Below are 25,461 nucleotides of genomic sequence, written 5' to 3' on the forward strand. Positions count from 1 at the left end.
AATGAAAAAACAAATGAACTTAATTCATCCAACATCTGTGAAAACTTACTATACTCATGGCATTGTGCCTGTCCTTGTTCTGCATCTCCCCACAAACACCTGGTGGTTATTGTGCTCTATGGTTTCCTCTACTCACCACAGGCTCCATTTCACTTCTACTTTTGTACCTGTCAGCATGTGGCAGGTCCTTTCTAACACCGGATGTCCCAGCTAATGATTATAGGAGGGCAGAACCTTAGACCTAAGGTCAATTGGAGGGTAATAAAGAATTGGGAGTCCTGGGGCACAAAGAAGCCTCATTTTCCCACTGTCAGAGGAACAAGACTTGGGCAATGGTGGCTACAAAACTGGACTGAAGTTGAGGAAGCCAAACAATGTCCAAAGGAAGAGAATGGCAAGTTGGAGGAGAAAGCAAAAGAGAAGGTCATTCTTATGTGGCAACTCATTCTAAGGGTATTTGTTCTGAGAGAGAATGAGGCAGTTGAGCATGGCTAAACAAAAGGGAGGAAGAACTTAGAATATGGAACTCCAATTGTGATGAAGGAGATTCAGCCATTGCTCTTAATGACCACCTAGTTGTGTGTGGATAACAGCCCGTAATGACTCTAGGAGACTACTAATCTGATGGGGGAGAAGAGACTCAGACATAATACACAGGCAATGTGCTAAGAGGGGAGTGGAAATTGATGGACAGTTTCTTCCCCAAATCTGTCCACATTCTGAAGGGATGATTACTCACACTTTATAAGTTTTCCCCAACTATTCCCATTCTATCAGCCATTAGGAATTTGGAGAGTTAACTCATTTTTTGATAGGGGAAGTGATTGTCTTTTTGTTCTTTGCCACTTTTCTTGGCATTGTTTCACTCTCTGCTTGCAAAATTGTAAGTCTACCCTCTCATTCACATGCAAGGACAATATTAACTATCTAGTTTAATATTCTGTTTATTAATATTAATGTCCTAGTTTAATACACTAGTTGCTTATGGTCTGGAATTGGGAAGGGGTCCTCCCATTGTGCTTCTGTATATCCCACATTTAATGGTGATGCTGTGATTTTCTTTACCCTCCTGACCAATCTCTTAGAGGGAGAGGCCAGTAGATGTAGGATTAAGACTAAGGTTCCAGTTAGAATTACCTCTAATAAGGAAAATGTCATAACAATCAAAGCTTACCTAAAGTTCAATTGGCTGCTTCATAAAGTAGTGAGCTCCCTATAACACAAGGTCTTTGAGTTGAGGATGTGTTATCTCTTGATGGGGATTCCTTTCTTGTAAACAGTATTTTAATTTTTTCTAACTACCTAAAAAGATAGTTTTCAATATTTATTTTTATAAGATTTTGAGTTCCATATTTTTTCTTCTTCCCTCCCTTCCATTCCTCCCCTCCCCAAGATGACAAGCAATATGATATGTTATATGTGTGCACTCATGTAAACATGTTTCCACATTAGTCATATGAAAGCAGAACAAAAAGGAAAAGCCACAAATCTCCCCAAAGTGAAAATAGTATGCTTTGATCTGTATTCAGACTCCATAGTTCTTGCTCTGGATGTGAATAGCATTTCTGTCATGAGTCCTTTGGAACTGTCTTGTATCCTTGCATTGCTGAGAAAAGCTCAGCCTATCAAAATTAACCATCATACAATGTTGCTGTTATTGTGTCCAATGTTCTCCTGGTTCTGCTCATTTCATTCAACATTAGTTCATGTAAGTCTTTCCAGTTTTTCTTAAATTCACCTCCTTGCCATTTCTTATAGCAAAATTCTATTCCATTACATTCATATACAACAACTTGTTCAGACATTCCCCAATTGATGGGCATTCCCTCAATTTCCAACTCTTTGCCATCACAAAAAGAGCTGCCATAAATATTTTTGTATATGTAGGTCTTTTCCCCTTTTTTATGATCTCTTTGGGATTCACACCTAGCAGTGCTTTTGCTAGATCAAAGGGTATGCCCAGTTTTATAGCTCTTTGGGAATAGTTTCAAATTGCTCTCCAGAATGGCTGGATCAGTTCACAACTCCACCAAAATGCATTAGTGTCCAAATTTCCCACATCTTCTCCAACATTTATCATTCTCCTGTTTTGTCATGTTAGTCAATCTGATAGGAGTGAAGTGGTAACTCAAAGCTGTATTAATTTTCATTTATCTAATCAATAGTAATTTAGAACATTTTTATATGATTGTAGATAAATTTAATTTCTTCATCTGAAAGCTACTTGTTCATATCCTTTGAACATTTACCAATTGGGAGTACACCAGCAGCTGTGGCAGTTTCCATAATTATCAACCCATAGGTGCTAAGGACAAAGTGAGAGGTCAATGCAGTGTGGACTTTGTGAACCAGGAGTTTGGGAGTGTGGTCATACTTTGCCCCTGGGGTGACCAAGCAACCATTTTGAGGGGGTAATTGCTCTTGCTTTAATCTTCCTGGATCTGGATTGTGATCTAGCGTGGAGTCCTGGGGTGCATGACCAGTGTGTCAGAGGCAGTGGAGGCTTCAAAGAGGGCACCCAACTAATACTTCCAGCAGCTGAGAAAACCCCAGCACTTGGGACAAAGTGCCCCCCTCTGGTAGTAGAGTTCTACTATGGCAAAAGGCTCAAAAGTCAAGTAATTGAGTGGCAACATGGGCAAACTAGGGAAACAAGGCAAACACAGAGGTCTGACTCTGATTCCTTTTTTGAGGACAAAAAGGATTGGGGCATGGAACAGGAGGAAGACAGTGAAGTCAGAACTCCTGCACCAGAAGCTTCTAAGAAAAGAATAAGCTGCTTACAGGCCATAAAGGAGCTTAAGAAGGATTTTGAAAACCAAGTAAGACAAGCGGAGGTAAAATTGGGAAGAGAAATGAGAATAATGCAAGAAAACTATAAAATGAAAGTCAACAACCTGACTGATGAAAATAACTTAAAAATAGACTAAATCAAATGGCAAAAGAGGTTCAAAAAGCCAATGAGGAGAAGAATGCCTTAAAAAGCTGAATTTGCCAGATAGAAAAAGGATCTCAAAAGCTCACTGAAGAGAATCATTCCTTCAGAATTAAATTGGAGCAAATGGAAGCTAATGACTTTATGAGAATTCAAGGTACAATTAAACAGATCCAAACAAATGAAAAAATGGAAGGCAATGTGAAATATCTCATTGAAAAATCCCCTGACCTGGAAAATAGATCCAGGAGAGAGAATTTAAAAATTATTGGACTACCTGAAAGCCATGATAAAAAAAGAGCCTAGAAATCATTCTCCAAGAAATTCTTATGGAAAATTTCCCTGAAGTTTTAGAACCAGAGGGCAAAATAGAGATTGAAAGAATCCACCAATAACCTCCTGAAAAATATCCCAAAAAGAAAACTCCTAGTAATATTATTGCCAAGTGTTCTGGAGTTCCCAGATCAAGGAAAAAGTATTACAAGCAGCCAGGAAGAAACAATTTGAATACTGTGGAAACATAATCAGGATAACACAGGATCTGCCAGCTTCTACATTGATGGATTGAAGGGTTTGGAATGTGTTCTTAATGTGTCAGAGAAGAGGCATTGGAGTGAGGGAGACAGAATGTGAGGAACTCATCCTAGGGATAAGATGACTTTTGCAGTAGCCAAAAGAATAACAGTTATCATTTAACAAAGCTAATAACTGGTAGAGAAAGACAGAGGAGAGAGTAATGTGGAAGGAAAGGGAGAGAGAGAGCATAGAAGTGATACTGGAAAAACAGAAGGTTGCTGAGCTTTGCAGGTAATGCCTTCTCTCTTGACTTCTCTCTTCAGTGGCCCCTGAGGTTTCTGTGTCCCTCCATGATTCTTCAGATGGTAGAGTCACCTTCAACTGTGCAGCCACAGGCTTCTATCCTAGCTCCATCCAGCTGCATTGGGAGAAGGGTGGATGGCTGGGTGTGTGGGGGCAAGAGAGCTCCAGCGGCACCTTGCCCAATGTTGATTCCACCTTCTACCTCCAAATCTCACTGGAACTTTCTCCTAGTGATCCAGGGACAGGGTACACCTGTGTGGTAGAGCACAGTAAGCTGCAGACTCCAGCTGTGTATCCTGGTGAGTATTTTTCCCAAGCTGTGTGGGCCATGGCATGAAATGTTTCAGCCTTTTCACTACCTCTCCCTCTCTGAGTTATGTTCCACAGAGCAGAGTGTTCACCAGGCCTGCTCTCCAGTTACCTCTCCTTTCAGAAACACATCTTGTTTACTTGTTGTCTTTCTCACCCTGTAGTCCCTGAGAAGCCCACTGTGAAGAAGCCATGGGTCATGGCCCTGGGTCTCTTAACAGTCATCATTCTGTTGCTGTGCTGTGATGGGGCCTTCCTCGTATGGAAGAAGAAAAATACAGGTACATTTGTGATAAGAGGGGTGGAAAAACTATCAGTGTAAGGGCAAGATGAGAAGAGGAGTGGGGAGCAGATGTCACAAGGGTGATGATGTCACACTGTCTTTGTGCTTCACAGAGTTCTTAGGAGGAAAGCTTTTTTAACCAGAATGATAGTTCTAGAAGACTTAGAGATGGAAGTGCCCTCAGATTGTACCTCTAGTACAATTGGCAAGACTTTCCTGAATAATGGGCATTGAGATTCAGCTTATTCACCTCCAGTGATAGGGAATTTACTTCTTCCTAGGACAGTCCACTCAACTTTTAAAGCTTAGGAAAGTTCCCCTGACATCAAGTCTTACTCTATCTCTGAGCAACTCACCAAATTTCTCCTAGTTCTCTTTACTATGTATAAGAAGCCTTGAGTATATGGTGTGTTCAGGGAAGACGTATCTCTGGTGTGAAGGGCTGTTTTCCCCCTTTTGTGTCCACCTCTTCCGCCTAACTCCTCCTTGTGGCTCCAAGAAGCTGTAGCATGCACAATGGCCATGCCCTAGTAAACTGTTTCAGCAGACAGGCTAAACCAAGATGAGATTACCAAACCCATTGGTGTGTTAAGGGTGTGTCTACCCCAAGCCCGTGAAGACATCCCCTGGTAGAATGGGTGGATAAGGACAAGCTGTTGCAATGGCCAACAAGGCAGCTAAAGCAGACTTTGGAGTGCTTAGAGTTTGGTTAGACATGGAAGTTGCTAAGGTCATCCACTGTATCTTGAGCCATCACCACTCTCCTTGACTCTGTTCTGCCCCTGGACTGTGATGACTCCGGGGTAAAGAGTGAGACTGATAACTTCATGCAACTCTACCTCACTTAAATCCAATTTATGCACAAATCATCACCCATATCATTTTTACCTATCTCAAAGTCCTGTTGTGACAAGTGATGAAACAGGAGGTGCAGATACATTGGGAGCTGTATTTACAATCCTGCACACAGGCAACCCAGGCTATAGGATCATCTTCTCCTTGGAAGCAGTGGTGGGGATTCAGCAGCCCCCTGGGTGTCTGAGCATCCCTTTAAGGATCACACTGCTCACTTCTCAGTGTAAGGAAGGGACTAGACAAGGTGCCCTAAAAATTGTCTGCTTGCCCAACTCTGGTCTGATTACTGTGATAGTCAGGGATCCCACCCTGCAGCTGAAACACACACATAACACAAATGTACAAAGACATCTGCAAAAATTATTCCACTCACCGCTGGTACGTGGAAATTTGTGTACACTTATAGACAATACAAAATCCAGTAGATCTGAAAGATGAACAGCTCTTGTTGCAAGAGAACTCCATAGATATGACATCAAAATAGCAGCTCTGAGTGAAACAAGGTGGACAAATGAAAACCAGCTTACTGAAGTTGGAGCTGGATACCCATTTTTTCTGGAGTGGCTGCAGTGAAGGGGAGTGTTGTGAAGCTGGTGTAGGTTTTGCAATCAAACTTAATTTAGTCAGCAAGCTTATGTGCCTACCAAAAAGAGTGAACAACAGATGCGTGACAATGCAATTGCCACTAGCAAGAAAATGTCATGCCACCATCATCAGTGTCTGTGCTCTGACCATGACAAACCCTGATGAGGTCAAAGAAAAATTTTATGAAGATCTGGAGACCTTATCGTCAGTGTGCCAAAAGAGACAAGATTATAATTCTGGGTGATTTTAATGCTAGAGTAAGACTCAGACTACCAGACTTGTCAGGGAGTCATTAGGAGGAATGGCACTGGAAACAGCAATAGTAATAGTTACTTAGTACTGAAGACTTTTGCATCTCACGACTTCCTCATCACCAATATTGTCTTCTATTTACCTAAGTGCAATAAAACTTCATGGATGTACCCTCACAGCAAATAATGGCATTTAATAGACTATGTGATTGTAAGGAGAAGAGACAGACAGGATGTGAGAGTGACAAAGGCAATGTGTGGTGTAGAGTACTGGACTGATCATAGACTTGTCCTCTCCAAGCTAAATATTTTCATTCAACAAAAGTGGTGGCCCCAAGGCAAAATGGCTACCAAAAGAATGTCAGCAGATTAGAACTCTTCTCTGAATGGGAATAACTTGTTGCTAACTTGGAGGGATAGTTGAGACAACACATTGTTGTGTGACAACAGTGAAGCAGAAAAGGAATGGTCATCTGTCAGAGATTCAATGTATAGCACGGCATTTTCTCAACTGGGTCAGAACACTCACAAAATCAAGACTTTTTTGATGATGATGGGAAAATTCAGAAGCTACTAAATGAAAAATGAAAACTCCACAGGTTTATAAGCAGGATAGTTCAAACATCTCTAAGAAGACAATATTTAATTTTATCAAAAATAAAGTACAAGCAAAGTTTAGAGAAATGCAGGACTCTTGATTCAGTAAGAAGGCATATCAAATTCAGTTTTATGCTGATACTAACAATACAAAGCACTTTCATGATGCCCTGAAGGTTATTTATGGGCCAAAGATCTATGGTGTATCTCAACTACTTAGTGCTGATAGAGCCTCACTGATTAGTGATAAGGACACAATCCTAGAGAGATGGCCTGAACACTTCCATAATGTTCTCAACAGACCATTATCAATCAATGCTGAAGTCACTGACCATTTACCTCAGGTTGAAGTCAATCCCTCTGTAGCTGAAGCTCTAACTGAAAGAGAGGTTTTGAATGCCATTAGGCTCCTTTTGTGTAGGAAACCATCTGGTACTGATTCTATTCCACCTTAAATTTACAAGGTAAGGGGTCCATTGCCCATACAAAAGCTGACTCAAGCTTTCCAGGTTATATGGCAAGAGGAGGTTTCCCCCCAGGAGCTCAAGGATGCCTCTATTGTTCTCTATAAAGGTAAAAGAAATAGATTGTCCTGTGCCAATCAAGGTCGTGGTGGTGGGGGGAGTTTTCTCTCTTAGTCACTGCTGTCAAAATTCTTGTCAGAGTCCTCTTTAATAGATTGATCCTTCACCTGGAAGATGATCCTCTACCTGAGAGGGAGTGTGGCTTCAGAAAGGGCTGAAAAATGGTTGATATGGTGTTTGCTGTCCAAAAACTCCCAGAGAAATGCCAGGAGTAGAACAGAGGTCTGTACACAATGTTTGTAGATCTGACCAAGGCCTTTGCCTTGTCAGTCATAAGGGTTTATGGAAAATTATGTCAAAATTTGATTGTCCAGAGAAGTTTATCATCATTGTGTATCAATTTCATGATGGAATGCTTGCCTGGGTTCTGGATAATGGACAATACTCTCATCCCAGTCACCAATGGAATGAAACAAGCTGTGTGCTTGCTCTCGTGTTTTTGGCATGAAGTTTTCAGCCAGGTTGTCGAATGCCTTCAATGAGGATGAACAGCACATCACATGCTACCACCCTGATGGTAAATTCTTCAGTTTTAAAAAGCTACTACACTGATGGCAAGTTCTTCAATTTGAAAGGTCTACAAGCCAAGACCAAAGTGGAGACAGTGTTGGTGCATGATTTTGTTTTGCAGATGATTGTGTACTCAATGCAGACTCTGAAGCTGAGATCTAACAAAATATGTATCAATTCTCTGCTGCTATTTTGGTCTAACGATTAACACCAAGAAAGCACAGGTGCTCCATCACCACCACCACACCATCGTTATGTAGAGCCATTGGTTACAGCAATTGAAGAAGTTTTGGACGCTGTGGACAAGTTGACTTATGTTGGTAGTATACTTTCCAGGGATGAACACATTGATAATGACACTGATGCACCTGTTGCCAGAGTTAGCTCGGTGTTTGTAAGGCTCTGAAGTAAAGTATGGGAGACAAGAGGTATTAGACTGACTACCACACTGAAGGTCTACAGAGTTATTGTGCTGACCTCACTGTTGCATGCCTATGAAACCTGGATAGTATACCAGCACCATGTCAGAAAACTAAATCACTTACATTTGAATCATCTTAGCAAGATTCTGAACATCACCTTGCAGGATAATGTACCAAACACCGAGGTCCTTTCTCAAACTAAACTGCCAAGCATTCAAACTCTACTTCAGAGAGTGCAGCTCTGATGGCCTGGCCATATTGCTCGATTGCAAAACATAAGCTTGCCAAAGACTGCTTTATGTAGAAGTCACACAAGGCAAGCATTCACATGGTGATTAGAAGAAGCAATTCAAGGACACTCTCAAAGTCTCTCTTAAGAACTTTGGAATTGATTGTGTGACATGGGGGACATTGGGACAGGACTGCTCAACATAGTGTGCTCACATCAGAGAAGGTAATGGGCTCTATGAGAAAAGTAGAAATGAAGTAGCTCAAAAGAAACACAAGAGGTGCAAATTTGGAGAATCCACCTCAAATGTTCACATGGACTATTTGTTCCTGATGTGTGGTGGAACATTCTGAGCTCATAATGGTCTGATCTGTCACAGTCAGAAACACTGTAACTTGACTGCAGCATAATGACACCATTTTGGTCCTCTTTGAGAATGAAGGCCAACATCCATAAGAAGGTCAAGTTGAATACGTCTTTCACATGGTAGTTATTTAAATGTTTGTATTCCAATCACCTGCCTCCTTTGTCCTCTTCTCCAGGATAAAAATCTCCAATATCTTCAGCCACTGTCATGGCTCTTTTGCCATCAGAATAGACCTCTGGATATGCCATTCATGAAATATGGCAATGAGAATTGAACATGACACTTTAGATGTGATCGGACCAGGAAAAATACAGAGGGTCTGTCACTTCCTCATTCCTGTTCTCTTAATGAAGCCTAAGAATGACATTAACTTTTCACATGAATTCATGACACTTGCTTTATATCACATATCAGCCTACCACTTACTTTTTTTTTACTACATGCTTATTTTTATCATCCTGAGCAAAATAACTCAAGATTAAGAATGAAACATTTCTTTTTTTAAATTTATTTTTGTTTTTATTAATTAGTTTATTTATTTTCGTTTAAAAGATTCAGTTCCACAATTCCTTGAGTTTCAAATTTTCTCCCCCTCTCTCTCTCCCTCCCCCACCATGTTGGCATGCAATCAAGTATAAGATCTGCAAATACTTTCACATTAGACATTAGTCAGGTTGTAAAGAAGGATTGAAATCGATGGAATGAACAATGGGAAAGAAGAAAGAAAACCAAATGAGAAAAAGAAATAGAGCAGGTATTTTGCTTCAGTCTGCATTCAAACTCTGTTGTTTCTAGTTCTTTCTCTGAATGTAGACATCTCCTTCCATAATGAATCTTTTGGAGTCGTCTTATAATCCTGCATTGCTGAGAAGAGTCTAGTCTATCAAAGTTGGTCATCCCACATACGTTGCATGTGTAATTGTGTACAAATTTCTCCTGGTTCTGCTCTTCTCACTCAGCATCAGTTTGTAAAAGTTTCTCCAAGTAAATATGAAGTCCTTTTGCTCCTCATTTCTTATAGCACAATAGTATTCCATTACATTCATATAATACAACTTGTTTAGCCATTCCCCAATTGATAGGCATCCCCTTAATTTCCAATTCTTTGACACCACAAAAAGATCTGCTATAAATATTTTTGTACATATGGGTCTTCTTCCCACTTCTATGATCTCTTTGGGATAAAATCCTAGAAGTGGTATTACTGGTTTAAAGGGTATTCAATTATTTATAGCCCTTTGGGCATAGTTCCAGATTGCTCTCCAGAATGGTTGAATCATCTCACAACTCCGCCAGCAATGCATTAGTATTCCCATTTGTCCAAATCCTCTCCAGCATTTGTCATCTTCTTGTTTTGTCATCTTACCTAATCTGACTGGTGAGATATGGTACCTCATAGTTGTTTTGGTTTGAATTTCTCTAATCAATAGTGATTTAGAGCATTTCTTCATATCTTATAGATATCTTTAACTTCTACTTCTGAAAATTGCCTGTTCATATCCTTTGACCACTTATCAATTGGTGAATGATTTGTATTCTTATAGATTTGACTCAATTCTCTGTATATTTTAGAAATTAGGCCTTTATCAGAGACACTAGTTGTAAAAATTCTTTCCCAATTTCCCCACTTCCCTCTTAATCTTGGTTATGTTGGCTTTGTTTGTACAGAAACTTTTCAATTTATTGTAGTCAAGATGATCTATTTTGCATTTTATAATGCTCTCTAATTCTTGTTTGGTCATAAAGTCTTCCCCTCTCCATAAATCTGATAGGTAAACTATTCCTTGCTTTCCCAGATTGCTTGCAGTATCAGGCTTTATACCTACATCATGCGCCCATTTAGACTTGATTTTGGTAAACATTGTTAGATAATGGTCTATGCCCAGTTTCTGCCATACTATATTCCAGTTTTCCCAGCAGTTTTTGCCAAATAGTGAGTTCTTATCTCAGAATCTGGAGCCTTTGGGTTTATCAAACAGTAGGTTACTATAGTCATTGAGTGCTGAGTCTCGTGTACTCAATCTATTCTATTGATCCACTCCTCTATTCCTCAGCCAGTACCAAGTAGTTTTGATGACTGCTGCTTTACAATAGAGATTAAAATCTGGTATGGCTAGGCCACCTTTCCTAGCATTTCTTTTCATTAATTCCCTTGATATTCTGGACCTTTTGTTCTTCCAAATGAATTTTGTTACTATTTTATTTCTAGCTCTATAACGTATTTTTTTTTTGTAGATTGATTGGTATGACACTAAATATGCAATTTAATTTAGGTAAAATTGTCATTTTAATTATATTAGCTCAACCCAGCCACGAGCAATTGATGTTTTTCCAGTTACTTAGATCTGACTTTATTTGTGTGAAAAGTGTTTTGTAGTTGTGGTCATATAGGTCCTGGGTTTGTTTTGGCAGGTAGATTCCCAAATATTTATAATGTCTACAGTAACTTTAAATGGGATTTCTCTTTCTACCTCTTGCTGTTGGATTTCATTAGGAATATATAGAAATGCTGAGGATTTATGTGGGTTTATTTTATATCCTGCAACTTTGCCAAATTTATTTATTGTCTCAAGTAATTTTTTACTTGATTCTCTAGGATTCTCTAAGTATATCATCATATCATCTGCAAAGAGTGATAACTTAGTCTCTTCTTTGCCAAATTCGAATCCTTCAATTTCTTTTTCTTCTCTAATTGCTACTGCTAACATTTCTAGTACCAGATTAAATAAGAGGGGTGATAGTGGAAACCCTTGTTTCACCCATGATCTTATTGGACATGCTTCTAGCTTATCCCCATTACATGTAGTACTTGCTGATGCTTTTAAATAGATGCTACCTATTATTTTAAGGAGGACTCCATTTATTCCTATATTTTCTAGTGTTTTTAATAGGAATGGATATTGCATTTTGTCAAAAGCCTTTTCTGCATCTATTGAGATAATCATATGACTTCTGCTAGTTTTATTGTTGATATGATCAATTATACTGATGGTTTTCATAGTATTGAACCATCTTCGCATTCCTGGAATAAATCCTACCTGATAAAAGTGTATTATTCTTGTGATGAGTTGCTGCAGTCTTGTTGCTAATATTTTATTTAAAATTTTGCATCTATATTCCTGAGGGAAATTGGTCCATAATTAAGAATGAAACATGTCTTATCAATTAATAAAGTTGCAACCAATTTCTCATTAACTAGCCTCAGTTAATTCATGATCCTGAACTCTGATTCTTATCTATTAATATTTTAATTATTAAAGAAATCATCTTTCAGCATGCTACTTATATATACTAACAATCGAAAGTAATAATAAAGCAAAGAAAATTATTAACCATATTTTGATTAAATGAATGGGCCCATCCAAGGTTACCACCAAATCTCAGTATAATGCTATGACACTCTTCACTGTTCTGAAGAATATGATCCCACATCATTCAGTTCACTTCAGTTCCCACACCCCTCCAAAAAGAAAGTATTTTTATGTCTTTGTAAGGCAAGAATCAAGTTTAATCATTCAGTAAATAAGTTAATATATTCTTTTTTATTTGTCTCTTCAATAAGGACAGGAAATAATATTTACAAAACGTATTCTATTTGCCAACTTCTAATAGATTCTTCATAGAATTCTTTTTGAAACAATTCTTTGTAATATAACACGGCAGTTCTGTTGAGGAAAAGGTTTTACTCACCTTCTTCCTCTGTATCTTTTCCATAAAGTTCTCAATCATCCTAACAGATTACAGATAAAACATAATTCTGTAAGAAGTACTTCATGTAAGACATTTTTGAACTGTCACTTCAAACACCAAATTCATCCATAATCTATGTGAGATGCATTTGAGACAGCACTCTTATCCACACTGATCGTTCAGTCTGCTAAAAAGTCTCAGTTTTTATTGAGAACAAATATTCCCTCCATCTTGTACTTTTGAAGTTAATTGGACATGGATTCAGGAGAGACCTGAGTTTTGATTCTTCCCACCTATTGTAAACTCTTTTTAGCATTCTGACCACAAGTAGCTTGACCTACCTCTTTGAACCTCAGTTTCCTCATTTGCAAGCTAAAAAAGGTTAACGTTATTTAACAAGGGTGCGTGAAAGAATCACAGAATTTGAGTTGGGAAGGACTCCATTGGCTACATGTGAAAAGATTCCCCAATATAACATACCTGGGAAGTAATTTCTAGACTCTGACTGAATACCTGCAAAGAAGGGAAATCAACAACCTCTTGAAACCAACCATTTTACTTTGAGATAGCTCTAACTCTTAGGAAGCTGTTTCTAGACATCCAGCTTAAATTTGCTTCTTTGTAATTTCTATCCACTGTAGTTGCTTCTGGTTGCTCTGGGGTCACAGATGAAATCTAATTACTCCTCCAGATAATAGCCCTTCAAACACTTGAGGACAGATATCATGTCCACTTTCCCATAGAGTCTTCTGTTTTCCAAGTTTAACACCATTATTTTTTTCAATGCTCACATGATATTTACTAAATGCTTTTCATCATTCTGGTTCTCCTTTTCTTAATACTCTCCCCATGATTGATATCCTTATTAAAATTGTGGTAATCAGAACTGAACACAATTCTCCAGAAGACATCTGAAGAGGTGGCAGGACTCTCACCTCCCTATTGCTAGAAGCTATGGCCCTTATAATGCAGTCCATAATTAGCTGCTACATCATTTTGCCAAGTCAGATGGAGTTTGTAGTCCACTAAGATCCCAGGATCTTTTTTTCTCCTTGAAACACCTGATGTCTAACTATGCCTCCTACATCTTGTGCTTATGAAGTTGATGTTTTAGACCAAAATATAAGACTTTATATTTACCTCTATTGAATTTCATCTTGGATTCACCGAATATTTTAGTCTACTGTATCCTGACTCCATCATGCAGTGTATAAGCTATCCCTTCTAATATTGTGACCCCTCCCCCCAAATTGGTAAGTATGTTTTTGTTCAGGTGACTGAATATCAAGTAGCATAGGAACAAGCATGCATTTCTGTTAGTATGAAGGTCAGAAAAGATTTAATATATAAAACACATTGTGAAGTTCAAGATGATACCTGTCAACTATTATGAAGTGAAGGGTTATGATGGAGCACATCACTGTGGTCTATTGAGTCCATTTAGGTCCTGAGCCTTCCTGCCTATGTGTTAATTATCTATCTGACCTTTGTGCAACTTGCCAGTAGACGTCATCCATGTCAATGGAAAATTAGATTTAATAGTACAGTACTCATGGCATCATAAATCTAGAGTTTTTAGGGACCATGGAGGGTGGTTAGGGCCAATGTAATTATTTTACAGATGAGGAAACTGAAGGGAGGGAAGGGCAAGGAATAAACATTTATTAAGCACCCACCATAAGCCAAGCACTTGCTAAGTGCTTTACAAATATTCTCATTTGATCTCCTTTGACTTTAGAGGTTAGATTACTTGTTCAAGGCCACAAAGATAATATCTGAGGTGGTATTTGAACCCAAGATCTTCCTGGCTCAAAGTCCAGGAATGACAGATAATTCCAAAGTACATAGGCTAATGAGTTTCTATCCTTATGGACTCTCAGGTCTAATAGGAGACACAATCCTTACATTCTAATTGGGAAGATGCATAGCTATCTTTTGGAAGCTCCCTAGATGAAATAAGATGTGCTTCTGCCTGGAGAGCTTCCCAGTCTGTGGGCTTTCTACATTTACCACTCTTTTTCTTTCAGGTCACTCATGAGCAAACCACAGTGGATGGTGAAGTGACCCTGTAAAGGAAATTGGGATTTGCACAAGGAAGGCAGCCATTTGTAGGAGAGCACTGAAGAGGGTCTATAGGCATATACATAAATTTTAGTACCCTGATCCTCCTCTATTTTTTAGTAGTAGTCTAGTTGATTTTTTCTAATTTTTAAAACATTTTTATTTGAAGTTTTGAGTTTCAAATTCTATCACTTCCTCTCTCTTATCCCTCTCCCCCAAGATGGTAAGCAATCAGATATAGATTACATATGTGCAATTATGTAAAACATCACTATATTAGTCATTTTGTACAAGATGAGTAGAATAAAAGAAAAAATGAAAGAAAGTGAAAAATAGCATGCTTCAGTCTGTATTCAGTTTGTATGTGAACTTTCTCTGGAGGTGGATAACATGCTTCATCGTTAGTCTTTTTTGATTGTCTTGGATCATTGTATTTTTTGAGATTAGCAAAGTGATTCCCAGTTCTTCATCGAACAATATTGCTGCTACTCTGCACAACATTCTCCTGGTTCTCTTCACTTCACTATGCATCAGTTATCTTTCCAGGTTTTTCTGAAAATTATCCTGCTTGTCATTTATTGTAGCACAATAGCATTCCATTACAATAGGAATTGTTGTAATGGAATGCTATTGTGCTACAATAAATGACAATAGGAATTGTTGTTTGGCCACAGGTTGTTTGGCCATTCCCCAATTGATGGTCACACCTTTGATTTCCAATTCTTAGTCACCACAAAAAGAGTGGCTACAAATATTTTGGTACAAATAGGTAATTTTATCTTTTGGGGGCATGTCTTTGGGATATGGATCTAGCAGTGGTATTACTGGATCAAAGGGTATGCAGTTTTGTAGCCCTTTGGTCATAGTTTCAAATTTCTTTCCAGAATGGTTGGTTCACTTCACAACTCCAGTAATAGTGCCTTAATGTCTCAGTTTTCCCATATCCCCTCCAACATCTAACGCTTTCCTTTTCTTGTCAAATTATCCACTCCAATATGCATGGGGTAGTACCTCAAAGTTGTTTATTTACATTTTTCTCTAATAAAGACTGATTTAGAGCATTTTTTTCATATGACTTTGATTTATTTCTCAGAACATTGCCTTTGTCCATATATCAATGGTGGACTGACATGTATTTTGATAAATTTGACTTAGTTCTCTATATATTTGAGAAATGAGGACATTATCAAAGAAAATTGTTACAACAACCCCCCCTTCCAGGTTTCTGTTTTCCTTATAATTTTGGTTGCATTGGTTTTGTTTGTGTATTTTAAAAATTTTATATAATCAAAATTATGTGTTTTACATTTTGTAATGTTCTCTATATCTTCTTTGGTCCTAAATTATTCACTTATCTATACATCTGAAAGATAAACTGTTCCATATTCTTTTAATTTGTTTATGGTATCATATTTTCTGTGTAAATAATGTGCCCTTTTTGACTTTATCTTGACATACAGTTTGAGATGTTTGACTATATCTAGTTTCTGCCATATTGTTTTCCAGTTTTCCTAGCAGGTTTTGTCAAAAAGATGAATTATTGTTCCAAAAGCTTGGATCTTTGTGTTTATCATATAATAAATTACTATGGTCATTTATTATAATATAATTTGTACCTAATCTATTCCACTGATCCATTATTCTATTTCTTAATCAGCAGCAGAATGTTTTGATAATTAACACTTCATAATACAGTTTGGCATCAAGTACAGGTAGACCACCTTCTTTTACATTTTTTCATCTATTCCCTTAATATGCTTGAACATTAGCTCTTCCTGATGAATTTTGTTATTATTTTTTCTAGCTCTATAAAATAATTTTTGATACTTTGATTGGCATCACACTGAACAGATTAATTTAGGTAGAATCATCACTTTTATTATATTGGTTCAGAGTACCCATGAGTAATTTTTCTGGTTGTTTAGATCTGACTTTGTTTGTGTGAAAAGTATTTGGTAATTGTGTTCATATAGTTCCTGGGTTTGTCTTGGCAGGTAGACTCCCAAATATTTTATATATAACTATTTTAAATGGAATTTCTCTTTCTATCTCTTGCTGCTGGTCTTTACTGGTAATATATAGAAATGCTGATGATTTATGTGGGTTTATTTTGGATGCTGCAAATAAAATTGTTAATAATTTTAAGTAGATTTTAGTTAATTCTCTAGGTTTTCTGCATTATCATCTTCAGAGAGTGATATTTTTTTATTTCCTCATTGCCTGTTCTAACTTCTTTAATTTATTTTTCTTCTCTTATGGCTAAAGCTAACATTTTTGGTACAATATCAAATAACAGAGGTAATAATAGGTATCCTTGCCTCACCGCTGATTGTATTGAGAAGGTGTCTAGCTTATTCCCACTACAAATAATGCTTGCTGATGGTTTTAGATAAATATTGCTTATCATTTTAAGGTAAGTTCCATGTATTCCTTTGCTCTATACTGTTTAAAAATAGTAATTGGTACTATATTTTGTCAAAGGCTTTTCTTGCATCTATTGAGGTGATAATATTATTTCTGTTGGTTTTGTTATTGTTATGGCCAATTATGCTAATATTTTTCCTTATATTGAATCAGCCCTGTATTACTGGTACAAATACCTGGTCATAGTGTATGATCCTTGTGATATATCACTGCAAATTCTTTGCTAGTATTTTATTTGAAATTATTGCATCAATGGTCATTAGGGAAATTGGTCTATAATAGTATTGCTCTGTTTTGCTTCTTCCTGGTTTAGGTATCAGCACCATATTTGTATTATAAAAGGAATTTGGTAGGACTCCATCATTTTCCAATTATATAATATTGGGATTAATTGTTCTTTAAATGTTTGGTAGAATTTGCTTGTGAATCTCTCTGGTCCTAGGGGAATTTTCTTAGGAAGTTCATTACTGACTTGTTAAATTTCTTTTTCTAGGGGTGGCTAGGTGGCACAGTGAGTAAAGTGCCAGCTGGAAGTTAGGAGGACCCGAGTTCGGTTCTGGCCTCAGACACTTAACACCCACACACAAAAAACAAGCTGTGTAACCTTGGGCAAGTTACTTAACCCCAATTGCCCTCCAAAAGGCAAAAAAAAAATTCTTTTTCTAAGATTGAGTTATTTAAATATTTTATTTCTTCTTCTGTTAAACTGGGAAATTTATATGTTTGTAGATAATTATGCATTTCATTTAGATTGTCAAATTTATTGGTATATGAGTGAGCAAAATAGTTCCTAAGAATTGTCTAAATTTCCTCTTTATTGGTGATGAATTCACTCCTTTAATTTTTAATAACAGTAATTTGGTTTTATCCTTTCATTTTTAAAATAAAATTAACCAATGGTTTATCTATTTTGTTGTTTTTTCCCCCACAAAACCAGCTTCTAGTTTTATTTATTAGTTCAATTTTCTTGCTTTCAATTTTATTCATCTCTACTTTGATTTTCAATCTGGTGTTTCATTGAGGATTCTTAATTTGTTCTTTTTTGATGTTTTTTTGGTTGTATGCCTAAGGCACTGATCTGCTTTTTCTCTATTTTATTGATATAAGAATTTAGAGATAAAAATTTTCCCCTATGTATCACTTTGAATGCATCCCATAATTTTTGGTATGCTGTCTCGTTGTCATTTTCAATAATGAAACTTCTGATTGTTTTGATTTTTCCTTTGATCCACTTGCTTTTAATTAATTAATTAATTTACTTTTAGTTTAAAACATTCAGTTCCACAATCCCTTGAGTTTTAAATTTTCTCCCCCTTCTTCTCTTCCACCCACCTCCCCCATAGTGTCATGCAATCAAATATAGGATCTACAGATACCTTCACATTAAACATTAGTCAGGTTGTAAAGAAGGATTATAACCAATGGAATGAACATTGAGAAAGAGAAAACAAAACAAGAAAAAGAAAGAGAAAAAGTAGTTTGCTTCAATATGCATTCAAACTACAGTTCTTTCTCTGAATGTGGACATTTCTTTCCATCATGAGTCTTTTGGAGTTGTCTTATAGCCTTACACTGTTAGTTGTCACACATACAATGTGTCTGTAATTGTGACCCACTTGTTTTATAGAATTCGATTATTTTCTAATAAATTTTAACCTTTCTCCCCATTGTTCATTATTGAATAAAATTTTATTGCATTATGTTATGAAAAGGATGTGTTTACTATTTCTGCTTTTCTATATTTGGTTGTGAAATTTTTAAGTGCTAATACATGGTCAATTTTTGGATATATGCCATGTACTGCTGAGAAAAAGGTATATTCCTTTCTATTCCTATTCAGTTTTCTGCAGAGATCTATCATATCTAACTTCCCCAGAATTTTATTCACTTCCTTACCTTATTTCTTATTTATTTATTTTTAGATTTATCTAGTTCAGATAGGGGAAAGTTGAGGTCCCTCACTAGTATATTTTTATTATCTATTTCCTCCTGTAACTCATTCAATTTCTCCTTCAAAAATCTGGATGCTATCCAGGATTGGGGAACCTGTGACCTCAAGGCCACATGTGACCGTCTTGGTCCTCAAGTGCAGCCCTATGACTGAATTCAAACTTCACAAATAAAAATAGTTTTATTAAGGGGATTTGTTCTGTGAAGTTTAGATTCAGTCAAAGGGTCACACTTGAGGACCTAGAGGGCCACATGGGGCCTCAAGGCCACAGGTTCCTCACTCCTGTCATCCAGCAGCCACAGAGTCTAATTGTTTTGAAAAATAGGCAACCACCCTGGGGTCAGCCCTAGGGACTGAGTTAGGACTCCAGAAGTCTGGCTTCTACTTTCACCAACAGAGTGAAAGGTTTGTCTAAGTAATGCTGAAGTGGTGGTCAGTTTAGTTTTCAGGGTCTCAAAAGTCTTAGCCTGGTCAGGGGCCCTGCTCTAGAGGAAGTGGATCAGGACCTTGAGTAGTCATAAAGGGGCTTTGAAGTAATACCAAAATAAGGGATCCAGAGTCTACAAAATTCAGTCACACTTAGAAAAGTACAGCATTGTGTTTTAGTGACTGGAACAGGGACAGACTGAATTGCCCCTTTTCTCTATGATGTTAAGAGGAGAAAGATGGGCATTAGTTTATGACCCAGATACTTTACGCTCCAATATGCTATTTGGACTTTGTTCAGAGAGACCTTGTAGTCCTTGGTGCCCAAGAAATTAAGAACTCCTGTGACAACAGCCAGAGAAGTCTCTCTACAGAGAGTTGGGCTACAAATGAGGATATCATCTATATAACTAATTAAACTACTATCAGATAGTTCCAGGTACCTTAAGTATTTTCCTAAGGTCTGGCTACATAGATGGGTACAAGTCCAGAAAACCTTGGGGCAAAACTGTTCATGTTATTTGGCATGGGTTTGATTTCTCAGGGGGTATCCATTAAGAAGCAAAAATAAATTGTGAATCTGTATGAAGGGGTATACAAAAAAAAGATCTTTGAGATCCAGGGTGGAAAACCATTGGGTACCCCAGGTATCTGAGTGAGTATAGTATATGGGTTAGGGGGACTATGGTATGGATAGGAATAACAGCCTCATTAACAACCCTGAGATCCTGAACCATGCAATACTATCCATTGGGCTTTCTCACAGGATAGGGATATTTCATGGGGACAGACAAGGGCAAGGTTTTCATACTTGAGGAATTTCTCAATCAGTAATTGTAGTCCTTTCTGGATCTCAGGTTTAATTGGATACTGGCACCCAGTGGGGGAATACATTAGGGTCTCAGAAGTGAATGATGGCTGGGGTGGCATGAGTAGCTTACCCAGGAATGCCCTGATCCCAAACAACTGGTTCAACTATCTCCCACACTTCCAAGAGAACATAGGGAGGTCTGGTAAGCAGGGACAAAAAGGAGATGGGAGGCCTAACTGGAGAAAACTGACTGCCCAATATCACCATCAGGTCTCTTCCCAACAAGAGAGAATGGCCTCTTTACCTAATCTAAACAAACAAAAATCAGTCTGGGAAGGGAAAACCCTCAGCATTTATCACCAAAAGCAATTGTTAATTACTTCATTCTGAAGCAATGAGGGCCCAAACAATGACTAAGTAGGACTTGTCCTGGGACCATTCTCTGCCTCTTTTCTTACTTAGTCTTACTCATTGACCGGGCATTGTCTCAGTCAAACAGACCTGTTAAAGACCTTAGCTTGAAAAGACCAAGGTCCCCCACTGCATCCTGATCTCTATCTGTCCACTGGACAGAGATGGCTCTAGAGGAGAGAGTGAGGCTGGTAACCTTGCACTGCCCTCCCTCACTTAAATCCAATTCACTTGCATGTTATGGCATCACCTTCCTGATGTCATGGTTCTCTTGGAGAATGAAGGACAAACAGCAACAACCTTATACATGCTCTCTATGAGTGTTCTCTCCATTGTTTGTTGCTTTATACAAATGTGTGTGCATGAGAATGTACCCCAACTTTGTGTGAACATGTTTTCTCACTACTTTTCTTATGTTGTGCTTTGATTAAATGCCTTTGTTTTGAATTACACATGACTCCTGGTTGATTAGTAAATGTAAGCACATTGGTGGGGGTTCACAAACTATGATTTTGAGTGGAAATGGATCCACATAATGCCTGTAACATTAGGTAGCTTTGCTGAGGGATCCACTATGTAAGGGGGTTGTGTCTCTGCTTGTTACATGATAATAATATAATATGTCACAAAAGTCTTGATGCAGTTTTAAACCTTAATAGCACTAAGAATTTTGAGAACTCCTATACTTGGGAGAATTTTGCTAAGACTTGAAGTCATCATTTCTCTATAGTTTAAAAGATTCATCTTTGCCTTCTCTGAAAATCAATCTATTTGTTCTTCTCATGTCTGACAGGGCTACATGAACTGATATCAAATAAAGCATGCAAATCCAGGAATAAAATATACTCAGGGACTACAACTAAACAATTTTTTAAAGTAGAAAGAACAAAAAAGAGACAATGTTAGTGTTTTCCCTTTTAAGGTTATCACAGTTTTACTTTGTTAGTAAGTAGGTTTGACAGTGGATGTGGAAGGTCTGAGTTAAAATTTCACCTCAGCAGCTTTGTTACCCTGGCCAAGTCACTTAACCTTTCCCCTCAGTTTCTTCATCTGTAAAATGAGGATAATAATAGCACCACCATCACAGGTTTGTTATGAAGATCAAATAAGATAATTGTAAGGCACTCTGTAAATTATAAAACACTATATAAGTGCTAGTTATTATATTCCATATGCTTCTGCATGTTGCTTCCCTCATTACAATGTCAGATCTTTGAGAGCAGTGACTATTTTCTCTTTTTTTTGTTCCTCTAGCATTAGCAAAGTATGTGATATAGTAAACATTTAATAAATTCTTGTTGACTTATTAAGAATGCATTCAAAGCCATTAGCATGAATCTAGCAATATAGTATGTGGTCAGAAAAAAAATTATTAACCTCATGGTTATAGGCTTCAGGAATGATTGTTCACATACTGGGGTGGGGGATTAGAAACCTTGTGTAAGTGGAGCTAAATGTGCCCAGACAAAAATTCCAATACATCACATGATGATTCTATGCTCACTTTGGGGAGGGTGATGTGTTCATGAATGATGGGTCCTGCAGGAGTGAAAGAGAAGGTGGCTGGGAAGGAGAAAGTTTGCAGGAAAATCCTTCATACTCCTGGTCATCCCCTGATCCATGAAGGAATGATTTCATTCCTTAATGCTACTCCTACCATTCTTTACCTCATAATCTACTATTTAGGCATGCAGTCTTCCCTTCCAATCCTAACCTCTTGGTTTCTTCAGTGTCTGGAGCTCTGTCCTCCTTTCACACTGAAAAGGCAGCCCAGGAATTGGGAATTCCATCACAGAGAAGCCTTTTGGTGGGGAACCAATTGTTGGCCACTCTTGGGGAAGTGAGAAAACCATATGTCAAGTAGGTGACTGTGAGAAGAGAACTAGACATCAGGCTGTGAGTTGGGGATACAAAGAGGAACTCCAAGGAGGAAGAGGAATTGACTAGGGAAATTTATAGAAGACTCTAATGTCTTAGAGTAACTTGCTAATCACCTGATTCCTACTGCAGGCAGGGGGAAGGTGAGCACAAAAACAACTATATTATGACAGAAAATGAGAAAGTGCAAAAGGTCTGGGAAAAGTGCTATGAGAAATTTGATGAGGGAGAGATTGATTTTGCTCAGTACTAGGGGAAGACATCTCAGATGGCTTATGAATTCAACCTTTCAACTGATAAAGAAAGGAAGACATTCAACAGATGGAAATCAGAGGAAGAAAAGAGTTCATTCCATAAAATGAGGGCAATATCAACCAAGATTCAGAAACAGGAGAGGGCAGGATGAGAAGATGATATGGAGAAAATGATAATTATTTCTAGAATGTACAGAGAAGGAAGCAAAAAAAACCCCAACAAGATTGGAAATGTAGGTCAAAGGCACACTACAACAATCCTTTAGTCCTTGAGCTAGGAATTTTAATGGGTAGCTCCCCACAACTTTTGTAAAGGAATGATCTGCACAGCATGGGACATGAGGAAGATCACATGGCAAGGCATATGGAGAGATGGGAGAGGTGACAAAGGTAGGGAAGCCTTTTGGGGAAGCTATTAAAACAGGGTAAATTAGAGAAGATGAGGAGTTGAAGAATGGCATTTTGAATTCAGATGGAATAGTACTGAAATATGAAGAATATCATGGAAGCTGAATCCACAGTCCTTGGGGACTGTTTGGATAATTGAAGTTTTACATAGGAGGGATTCCAAGCCTGCTCCTGATTTATAACCCTGGGAGATTGGTGACTCCAGCAATATGACTAGAGAAGTTAGGAGAAGGAATGGGTTTTTGTCATAAAGATGACACATTCAAAGGATTATAGAATCAGAGAGGGGCAACTAGGTAGTGTATAGTGTATCAGGAAGACTTATTTTCTTGAGTTCAAATCTAGCCTCAAATAAGTACTAGTTGGGTGACCCTGGGCAAGTCACTTAACCTAGATTGCCTCAGTTTCCTCATCTATAAAATGAGCTGGAGAAAATAATGCCAAACCACTCCAGTATCTTTGCAAAGAAAACCCCAAATGTCATCGCAGAAACTCAGGCATGACTGAAATTATTCAAAAAGAAGAACAAAAGGATCAGAGATATGGAGCTGGAAGAGATCTCAGTGACCATCTAGTCCAATTCGTTAATTTGATAAACAATGGAACTGAGTCCCAGAGATGTTAAGAGCCTTGCCTGTGGTCACAGATGGAGCAAACATCCAGGAAAACATCCAAACCTTCAGAGACTTGAACACAGCTCTTCTTCCAATAAATTCATTTATCTCTCTGCTCTGCTCTGTTGACTCAGACATTTTCTTGATATCTCGGCAGACTCTGACACTGCAGATCAGACTCTTTACTTGACACCCTCTTCTCTCCAGATTTCTGTGATTTTGCTCTCTTCCAGTTCTCCTCCTACCTGTTACATTGCTGCTCCTTCCCTGTTTTGCTGAATTTTGATTCTTGCCATACAGTAAACTTGAATATCTGTCAGGCCTCTTTTAGTCCCTCTTTTATCACTAGCTCCTGTGTGTTCAGTCACTATTATTACACAAATGATTCTCAAATCTATTTTTCCATCCAATTTCTCTCTTGTGCACCAGTTCCTCTTCATCAATTTCCTGTTGGGCATCGTGTTGTCATCACAAACTCAACATGGCCAAAACAAAACTGATTATGTTTTTCCCAAAATTCTCCCATTTTTTGAATTTCAGTGGAAGTCTTGGGAGAACCACCATTCTTCCAATCACTCAGCATCTTAACCTGGACCATCACTGATTTCTCTCTCTTACACAAAACATGTATCTGATCTTTTGTTAGATCTTGTAGCTTCTTTCTCTGCGACATCATTTGATTCAACGTATCTCCCCATTACATAGCCCCTCCACTTTAGTTCAGACCCTCATCACATCTTCCCTGAATTATATCAATAGCCTCTTAATTGATTTCACTCCCTAAGCTTTAATCCCTTTCTGAACCCTCCTTTATTCTGCTGCCTATGTGTTTTCCTAAAGGTTTGCCCATGCCAACTCTCTGCTCAGCAAATTCCAATTGTTTCCTATTACTTCCAAGAAAAAAATAGAAATACTTTATTGTTAAAAATTTATCATTATCTGTTCCCCAACTTGACTTTCCAAACTTCTTACATTTTACTACATTCTGGAATTCTATGATCCAGCCATGCTGGCCTCATTGTTAGTATTTTTACATGATAGTCCATCTCACTCCCTTCCAACTTCTGACTCTTAGAACCCCCAGATTCCTTTAAAAATCCTCCAGGAGGTTTTTCCTGGACCCCCAACCATTAATGCCATCCACTCTACCAATGACTTTGTGTAGCTCAGCCTCACTGAAATCCAATTCATATACAAGTCATCACCCTATGATATCATTGGTCCATTTGGGGAATATAGTGGGAACAATGACAACAACTTTCCACTGACTTTGAATTATATTTTATATATTTTGGTTTACATATGTTGTTCCCCAATTAGAATGTAACTTCCAGGAAGGCAGGGGCTATTTTGACTTCCTTTGTTTCTTGGAACAGTGCTTGGTACATGGTAAATGTCTAGTAAATGCTTAATGGTTGGGGGTGGCTAGGTGGTGCAGTGAGTAGAACGCTGGCCCCAGAATCAGGAGGACCTGAGTTCGGTTCTGGCCTCAGACACTTAACACCCACACAAAAAAACTAGCCGTGTAACCTTGGGCAAGTTACTTAACCCCAATTGCCCTCCAAAAGGCGAAAAAAAATGCTTAATGGTTGGTGGTTGATGGATGGGTATGAGCAGAGCATCTGGGGTTTCCAGGTAGAGATATCCAGGAGACAGCAATATAAGAGCTGCACTGCAGGAAAATATTGAGGTGGACACATAATTAAGGTGATCACTGGCATAGAAGTGGCAGCCAAAATTCATGGACAAATATGGAATGATGTTCTCTAGGACCAGCAACCTAAAAC

The 25,461-nt window shown here is 38.0% G+C and overlaps 1 protein-coding gene and 1 pseudogene across 1 annotated transcript in view; both read left to right on the top strand.

Moving 5' to 3' along the window:
* LOC138144775 (zinc-alpha-2-glycoprotein-like) overlaps window positions 1-25,461 on the top strand; it is a 105,561-nt pseudogene that overhangs the window by 24,210 nt on the left and 55,890 nt on the right.
* The window catches only part of LOC138145496 (major histocompatibility complex class I-related gene protein-like), a 50,720-nt gene that overhangs the window by 1,898 nt on the left and 23,361 nt on the right, over window positions 1-25,461 (top strand). The window contains 2 exon segments of the mRNA XM_069067094.1: window positions 3,775-4,053; window positions 4,228-4,344. Of these exon segments, the coding sequence (XP_068923195.1) occupies window positions 3,775-4,053; window positions 4,228-4,344 (396 nt within the window).

Source organism: Petaurus breviceps, unplaced genomic scaffold, assembly GCF_028583685.1.
Source record: "Petaurus breviceps papuanus isolate PSGF00001 unplaced genomic scaffold, PetGlider_PUasm1.0 139, whole genome shotgun sequence".
In the NCBI taxonomy this organism is placed as follows: Eukaryota; Metazoa; Chordata; class Mammalia; order Diprotodontia; family Petauridae; genus Petaurus; species Petaurus breviceps.